The sequence below is a fragment of the Diospyros lotus genome, chromosome 9 (genome assembly GCF_014633365.1).
Source record: "Diospyros lotus cultivar Yz01 chromosome 9, ASM1463336v1, whole genome shotgun sequence".
NCBI classification, from domain to species: domain Eukaryota; kingdom Viridiplantae; phylum Streptophyta; class Magnoliopsida; order Ericales; family Ebenaceae; genus Diospyros; species Diospyros lotus.
The window spans coordinates 36,326,447-36,334,926 of NC_068346.1; the positions used below are offsets into that span (position 1 = coordinate 36,326,447).

General features: G+C 38.2%; 1 protein-coding gene across 1 annotated transcript; it reads right to left on the reverse strand.

Moving 5' to 3' along the window:
* Window positions 1–344: 344 nt before the first annotated feature.
* LOC127809690 (leucine-rich repeat receptor-like serine/threonine-protein kinase BAM3) lies at window positions 345–4,158 on the reverse strand. The gene is given in 5 exon segments (XM_052348702.1): window positions 345–957; window positions 1,146–1,556; window positions 1,634–2,152; window positions 2,155–2,746; window positions 2,748–4,158. Coding segments are annotated over 5 exon segments (3,015 nt in total). The 5' UTR covers window positions 3,807–4,158; the 3' UTR covers window positions 345–523.
* Window positions 4,159–8,480: the final 4,322 nt, after the last annotated feature.

Sequence of the window (8,480 nt, forward strand, 5' to 3'; positions counted from 1 at the left end):
ACTTATCTTCTTGTGATTACAGTTGATTGTTTTCTTACTTTGTGGGCACACGTGCATGTGGTGAATTTGGTGATCTTTTGGGTCTAGTAAATGTATTGCTTGCCCTGGTTATTACCCGTCAGTGTGAATTGTTAACGATTGTTCAGACAACACTTCCAATCCCCACACTTTAAATTTAGAGAAGTGGGATAAATCACACTTTAAATTTAGAGAAGTGGGATAAATCCTTGATACGTTGTTGATTTTGGTTAGGATAATCATAATAACAAGTGATAAAAGTAAAGTAACTAGGGATTATGTGACTTGGAGAAAAATAATTTTTGTCACAGAATCATTAGACAGAATAGGCAGCTGAAACTGAAAGTAGGGCAAAGGACATACTCATTTATCAAGTACCTATGGGCTATATGCATTGCATGTAGTGTTAAGTTTGTTACAGCTGAAGCTCAGAAACGCATTTACAATCTTCTGCCAATCCAATCCTTCCAATTTTCTGGGGTTATTAGGAGGTTAGGGGAGAAACTCAGTTGGAAGCTTGGATCATTTCTTCTCGTCTTTCTGCAGCAGCGGCAGCCTCTTCGCCTGCGGATCGAGGAACGGGGAAGACTGGAGCCGGCGGCGAGCGGGGAGCCGGGAACTCTGACAGCATTTGGATGACGTCTCTCATGGTTGGCCGCTCGACGCTGTTTTCTTGGACGCACAGCATGGCAATGAAGAACAAGTGCATGGCAATGGCTTCATCCTGAGGCACTCTGCTGCCTCTGCCTGCCCTTTGATCAACAATTCCAATGACTTGCTCCTTGCTGCTGTTTGTTGCCATCTTGGCCCAGTGTACAACGTCCAGCACCCCTTCTCCGAACTCCCCCACCGGACGCCTCCCCGTCACAAGCTCTAAGAGCACAACCCCGAAGCTGTACACGTCGCTCTTCTCGTCTACCTTTAAGGTATATGCATATTCTGCATGAAATTCCCAGTAAGTTCTAGGGTTTAGGCCGAATTAGAGAGGGTATATATATATACATATATATATATATAGAGAGAGAGAGAGAGAGAGAGAGAGAGAGAGAGAGAATATTCAATGTGACTGTGATCTTATTATGGCGTTATCATGAACAGGTGGAGTTGGTGAATTATGTGCTTCTAACCAGGAGCAATGTAGCCGTAGGACCCTGCAATGGCGGACATGCACTGTGAAGCGCCACTGTCCACCAAGAACTTGGCCAGCCCAAAATCTGCAACATGAGCCTCGAAGCTGGAATCCAGCAGTATGTTGCTGGATTTCACGTCCCGGTGAATGATCAATGGCGAGCAATCGTGGTGGAGATAGCAGAGGCCTCTGGCGGCTTCAGTAGCTATTTTGTACCTCAAATTCCATCCCAGGGAGCTGCCTTTCTTCCCATGCAAGGCCTCTCCCAGGCTTCCATTTCTCATGTACTCGTACACAAGCAAATTCGTCTCCTTATTCGAGCAGAACGCCAGCAGCCTGACAATGTTCCGGTGCCTGATGTTGCCTAGAGTTTGAATCTCAGCTCGAAAACCATGGTCATGGCTGTCACCTGTTGGCAGACAAATATGAACATCAGAATGATTCTGCATGTAAAGAAGAGAACTGAGAGTTCATTGCTGATCCTACCAAATGAGAGAAGCTTTTTGACTGCAATTTCAGTTCCATTAGCCATTTTGCCATGGTAGACAACTCCAGCGCCTCCTCTGCCAATCACATTCCCATCTTTGACACATTCGAGGACATCTGAGACCTTGAACTCGAGCTTTTGGAACGCCCTCATCTTCCAAGTGGCCGAGCTGCTTCTCTTGAATGACTTGGCCTTGAGAATGGCAGCAGCCGCAAAAATTAGAGAGCAAAGCAACAGGCCAAGGGCAAAGATCAGCTTGAAATCCCTCTTGGTCTTTTTGTGTGGTTTTGTACCGGTGGTGAAGTTGCAAGGGTTGTTCAGTAGTGATCCGCAGAGCTGAGGATTACCCGCGAAAGATGAGGCGTTAAAGATAGTGAACTGGTCGGATTCAGGGAGGTTTCCACAGAGGTCATTGAAGGAGAAATCTGCAGTTGTGAGGCTTTTCATGGAACCTATTGACTTGGGTATGGTATCATTGAGTTTATTTCTTGACAAATTCAAGTAGTTCAGGATTCGATATTGGAAATTTCAGGTGGGATTGAGCCAGAGAGGTGGTTGTTGCTCAAGTCTAGGTAAGTAAGATGGTAACACTTACCAATTGCCACTGGAATTTCACCTGAAAATGAATTTCCGTGGAGGTCAAGCTGCAGTACTTGGTGGAGTTCTCCTATGGAAGATGGAATTGGACCTGAGAATTGGTTTCCTCCGAGCAGAAGGATTTTGAGGGACGAGAAATCAGGAAGGGAAAACACCAAGGGCCCCAAAAGAAGGTTGTTCGACAGGTTCAGCTGGCTTAATTTTGCAGGCTTGGGAATGCTGTTACCATCCCCAGAAAAAATCCCTGACAGATAGTTATCTTGCAGCTCAACTAAATTCAGCTCAGGCAAGTAAATAAGGCCGCTCGGGATACTGCCATTCAAGTAGTTCTGCCCCAACCTCACTCTAACAAGGCTTGAGCATCTCCCCAGGCTCTGTGGTATTGATCCAAACAGAAAATTTTTTAGGAGAATCAGAATCCTGAGCCGGCCTAAAGCACACAAGTTTTGGGGAATGGTCCCGGTGAGCTTATTTGAGGACAAATCAAGGCCCTGAAGCTTCTGATTTTGGCCCAAGATTCTGGGGGATTACACTTGTGAAGTTGTTCATCCACAGATGGAGAATCTCCAAGTTGGGCAAGTCAGCAACAAAGTCCGGTATAGAGCCGTGCAGCCTGTTCATAAACAGCTTCAAAAGTCTCAGTTTTTTGGCACTGCCTAGCTGACAAGGGACTTCCCCAGTTAGTGCATTGTTGGAAAGATCAAGATAGATCAAGCTTGTGAGGTTGCCTAGCTGATCGGGTATCGAACCGGAGAGCAGATTAGTGTGCAGGAAGAGTGTTTCCAGGGACTTCAAGTTCCCCAGCTCACCAGGAATTGAACCGTCCAATTCACACACTGACAGATCCATGTAAACTAGATTTACCAGCCTGCCAAACTCTTCTGGAATACCTCCTTCGAAGACATTGCCATGCCCCAATTCGATTCGTTTCAAGTTGGTGAGGTTTCCCAACTCGCGAGGAATTTTCCCTTGCAGATCATTTCCAACGAGTGACAAGTACTCCAATTCAATTGGATTCCCATAACTTTCCGGGATTCTGCCATAGAAGTAGTTTCCTCCCAGCTCCAAGTACTTGAGTTTCTTCAAGCTGGAAATCCCAAGAGGAAGCAGAGCAGTGAAATTGTTATCATAAGCATCAAACACCTCCAAATTTGCCAGGCTCGAGTAGTTCCAGTCTAGGCTGCCAACAAACTGGTTGCTCGATATGTTTAGTGATCGAAGACTATTCAAATTTGCCACCTTGATTTCGCCGGTGAAGTTGTTTCCAGCTAGCGAAAGCTTAGTCAGCTCATTGAGGCTTAAGAGAGCCGGGGAAACAGAGCCATAAAGATTCATATTCGATAAATCCAGTGAAGAAATTCTTCCTTTGAAGCATCTGATTCCAACCCACGTACAAACTGATGTTGGATTTGACGAATTCCAAGTGCTCAGGGCTGGCTCGGTGAATTGAAAGCCTTGTTTTAGAGTGATTAAGGCATTAAAGTCACTAACAAGGGAAGCTGAAACAGAAGTACCCACAAGAAAGAAGAGTGTCAAGACAGTAAACAGAGGCATTGTTTCTTGGAAAATTTTCATGGAAATTGTATCTGGAAGAAGAACGTGTTCACTTTAAGGGCTGTGACGAAAACGGGTTTTCCAGAAAAGGGAGGGAAAGAGAAGGGAATCCAAGAAACTTTCAAGTGTGCATAGATCCATACAATGAATCATGTTGAAAGCAAGAGGGCTTGCAGTTAGTGGAAGGAAGAAGCAAAATCCCCCTTTTTTTTCTTTCTCTGATTTTCTTTTTCTCTGTCAGTGAAGAAAGAAGAAGATTGAAATTGTGCTGAAATTGGTTTAAGTTGTGAGGAACATCTCTGTTTATCCATTAAAAGCTTATCTTCTCGAGGCAAAAGCTAAGAGCGGACAAGAAAAGAAGGAAAGAAGGGCTTGTGCCTGTGGGAACTGAAATTAAAAATACAGCCGTTGGATAACAGAATTTTGAAAAAGTGCGAACTCGGGGTTGGGGACAAGTAGGGTTGATCCTCTCTCTCTCTCTCTCTCTCTCTATTTCTTTTTCTATATGACAAAAATACCCTTCAGCTTTAATCACCGCATGCACTTTGCTTTTCATACAAGTGCACTTTCATGCATATATATAAAATTTGCTAATTTCTCATCATGGATATCATAAAAAAAGTGATGGAAAACATGTATAGTGCTCCTATGCCAAGCTTGAAAATGACTTGAGACTGATTAAGATTAATTGCCTTAAGCATTTCAAGTTTCTTTCTTTTCCATAAGTAGTAACTTATCAGATATGAAATTTATGACTGTTTGGAAGAAGTTATACTTGTTCAATCATGTTTCTATTGCACAACATCAAGAACCAAGATCAAATTTTTGTGTTCTCTATGTTAGTTTGTTTTTCCTTCTGAAACTGAAAATGATAAGAGAATTTACAAACACTTCATTATTTTCCTATAATTAATGCTCTTAATGATCCATCCATTGATTGCAAGAAACTGTATATGTACTTCTATGCAGAAGAATCATTAAAAAATTGAATTTGAGGCTGCATCATTACTGACTGTAATCTTCTCGGGGTTGGGGCAACAGCAGTGGATGTAAGGAGGAGCAGAAAGATGATGATTATTAGATTTGTCATTACTATGCTTTCTGTTTCTGAATGATCAGTGTGTAATTACATTGCATAGATGGATAGAAGAATGGTCCAAGCCAGGCAAGCTTTTTCTTGTGCTTTCTTCCTTCCTACTTGCTTGCCCTGAAGTCTTAGGGAAGGCCCCAACTCTGCTTTATTAGAAGATTTTGAGCTGAGGTTGTGTTAAAGAGAGGGCTGAAAAGTAAAAGCAGTGCCACCTGTTTTTGCTCTTCCACTTCAAAAGCAAATTAAAGGGAAGAAAACCCCATGATCTTTAGTTTTCCTTGGAAAGAGTGCTCTCTTTAATCCACCCACCAGGGCTCATGTTTGAGACTCCAAGGGCAAGATATGTGTAAGTACCGAGATGGGGGCAGCCCAAATTTCATTTGCTGGGGCCAAGTGCTGCTGCTCTATTTAGGGCATCTCTCTCGCTCCCTCTCTCTCTCTCTCTCCCCCTCCTTGAAGGGTAGCCCTACCCTTTTGAAGGGTCATTGAGACTCTCTTGGTGGACTCCTTGGAAATGTGTTTTCATTGCCATAATCAGATCTCACTTTGAAAGTGTAATTTCACAGTTCTTATTTAAAAGTTTAACCAGAGGTAACTACTTTTATGAATTAAGTAATATACTTAAAAAAATTTAATAGACTATTGATGGCTTACACTCATAGTAGTGGTTTCTAAATTAATTTTGATACCAATTAGTGGGTCAAATTTGAATCATTAGAAGTAAATTTATACTCATTCTTATATCCTAAGCCCTAATGCGCATGAAGGAGAGAAATAAAATTTGTAATGGAAAGCAAAAGCATGAGCCCAACAAAAAGAAGAAAAGCTCTTGGAGGGCTTCACACTTTGAACCACACGACACCTTTGGCTTTGGGGATGCCCTAAGAAACTTTCTCCAAAAGATGGCTAATTTATGTAAAAGCACATTGGAAGCATCTTTAGAAGGTCACCATTGTCCTGTTCCTTTGAACTGTTGCTGAAGGACAAAGAAGTATAAAAATTGGTGGAAAAAAAAAATGAAACGAAGAAGAATAAAAGTGCTTCTTAGCTACTTGCCAAACAAGTCTTAGACAATTTACTAGCCACAGAAAAGAAAAAAAAAATCAAAATTAATACTATGGGTATTTTTCGGATCACTTTTTATGGGCTGGACTCGACCTAACAGGCCGGTCCAATTGCCTTAAAACTCAATAAGCCCAAGGCCAAACTCGTTAGAACAAGATCGCACATCGTTGAGACTTGAGCTCAGACCGCGGAACCGAGTGAGCTCCCAGTGATGCTCCCAACTCGTTGGTCTAATCAAGTGAACTCTCAGCGATACTTTTAGCTCGTTGGCCTAACTGTTCAGCTCGCATAACAACAAGACCACAGAACAACTGGAGGTAGGGACCCACCTACTTTATCTGAGGCAAACTAGATCCCTAGTAATACGGATTCACTCCCGATTTTATGGAATTGATAATAACATCTTGTCTCCATGATATTGTCCTATCATTTTGGACTTTTATGTAAATTGTAAACACCTCACACTATAAATAGAGATTAAAAATACCATTGTAAGGAGGATGAACAATAATGATATACTGTTACTTTGCCAGAATAACTAGAGAACAATTGTGAATTAGGTATTGTTCTGACCGAATCATGTAAAAATTTCCTTACGTACTGTTTGTCATTCGTTCCATTTGTTCATCATTTTTGCTATTGTACTCATTTTTCTCATTGCGAGTCTACGAATCACGATTAACCAATTCCAAACGTTGACAAATACTATTTTAAAAGCAAATCTCAAAGTACTTCTCCCAATTTATTTATCAAAATACTACTGATTCTTGAGAATTTTGATTATAGTTTATAAATTTTCTTTTTAAATAATATTATTTAAAAAAAATGAGCACAATTTTAGAGAGATATTTCTTATTGGTAATTGTCTTAGTGGCAACCAAAATAAAATTTGTGTATTTGTATATGATGTATCAAAGATCAAGCCCATTAAAGACAAAGTCCAAATCTAAGAAGAGAAAGAGATATAAACCTCAAAACTAAAGAGAATATATAATTTTTGAGAGACTATACAATTCTAAGAAAAAAAATGATAACCTCAAAATTCGAGAGACTGAATAGGTCTTCAGGAGACTATTGATAGTTTCAAGAAGATAAAAAAGTAACCTTAAAACTTGAGAGACTATCCAGTCTTGGAAAGAAGGTTGACGAGAAAGGTTTCGAGAGACTAAAAGGTCACCTAAAGACCTCATTTTCTCGTGGAAAGCTCCAAGCAAAATGTAAATATGATAAAACTCCAACGTTTGAAATTTTTTTGAAAAATTCCATAAAAGATAGGCATTTTTCATAAAAGTTTTAATCTTAGTTAATTTTGGAATATCAATGATAATTATCATCAACTTTCAAACTCATTTATAAATAAGTGAGCTTTTATTCAAAAAATGGATACGTTTTTAATACTAATTTCAATATTATTTGCAAGTCTTTTACAAATTTAATTACTTAAGTATTAGAGTATTTATGTAGGGACATTGATGTGCCATTTGAATATGTTTTGTCTTACAATATTCAAAAAGGCTTGATTAAGAATTTTTTGATTATAAATTTATTATTGTGTCACGACGACATTAATATATAAACATAATATTACAACTTCTTAATATTTATAAATTAAAAAATAATTTAAGTAATTTTATTATAAAAAAAAATAATTGTTATGCAATATGAATTACTTAATAAAAATTCTCTATGAATTACCATTTTCTTAATATCACTTTGAAAGTTAGCATTCTAATTTATTTACTTTGTAAATAGATTATTTTCATAACTTGGACATTAAATCTTATTATTACTAAAATTATTTTGATAAAAAGTATATATATTTTATATTACATCAATATAAATATATAACACATTACTATAAAGTGTTGTCAAAAATATTATAACTAAGTATCCAACACATGTATTATTAAAGCGTCACAATTCACAACTTAGTGTACCAATAATATTTTCAAAATTGGAGGGAAAAAAAAAAGAAATAAAGAAGAATAAAAGTGCTCCTTAGCTACTTGCCAAACAAGTCTTAGACAATTTATTAGGCACACAAAAAATGTTTTTTTTTTTTCAAAATTAATACTATTTGAAAAGAAATTCTCAAACTACTTCTTAGTGGAGAGTAAGAGTTCAATTTATCCGAACTAACCAAATTTTTTGGTTTGGTTTGATTTTTTTCTTGCATCGATTAAGTTTGATTAATTTTTCTCAAAAGTTTGATTTTTCGAATTTTTGGTTGAAAGAATCAAACTAATTGAACTGACTGAACTTTAAAATAATATTGTTTGGATATTTATAAAACGACGTCATTTTTTTTTTTAATTTTGTGTGTTTTCTATCAGTTGTTTTGATTTTCTTCAATTTTTTTTTATGTTTCTTCAGTTTAATCAATTTGATTCAATTTGATTTATACGATTTAGGTTTAATTTTTTGATTTAATTTGTCGGTTTGGTTCAGGTTTGCTCATTGATTTGGTTTAATCGGTTAGTGAATTTCAGTTCAGTTTGTCAATCGTTTGCACACCTCTTCCCTATTAATTCTCCCAATTT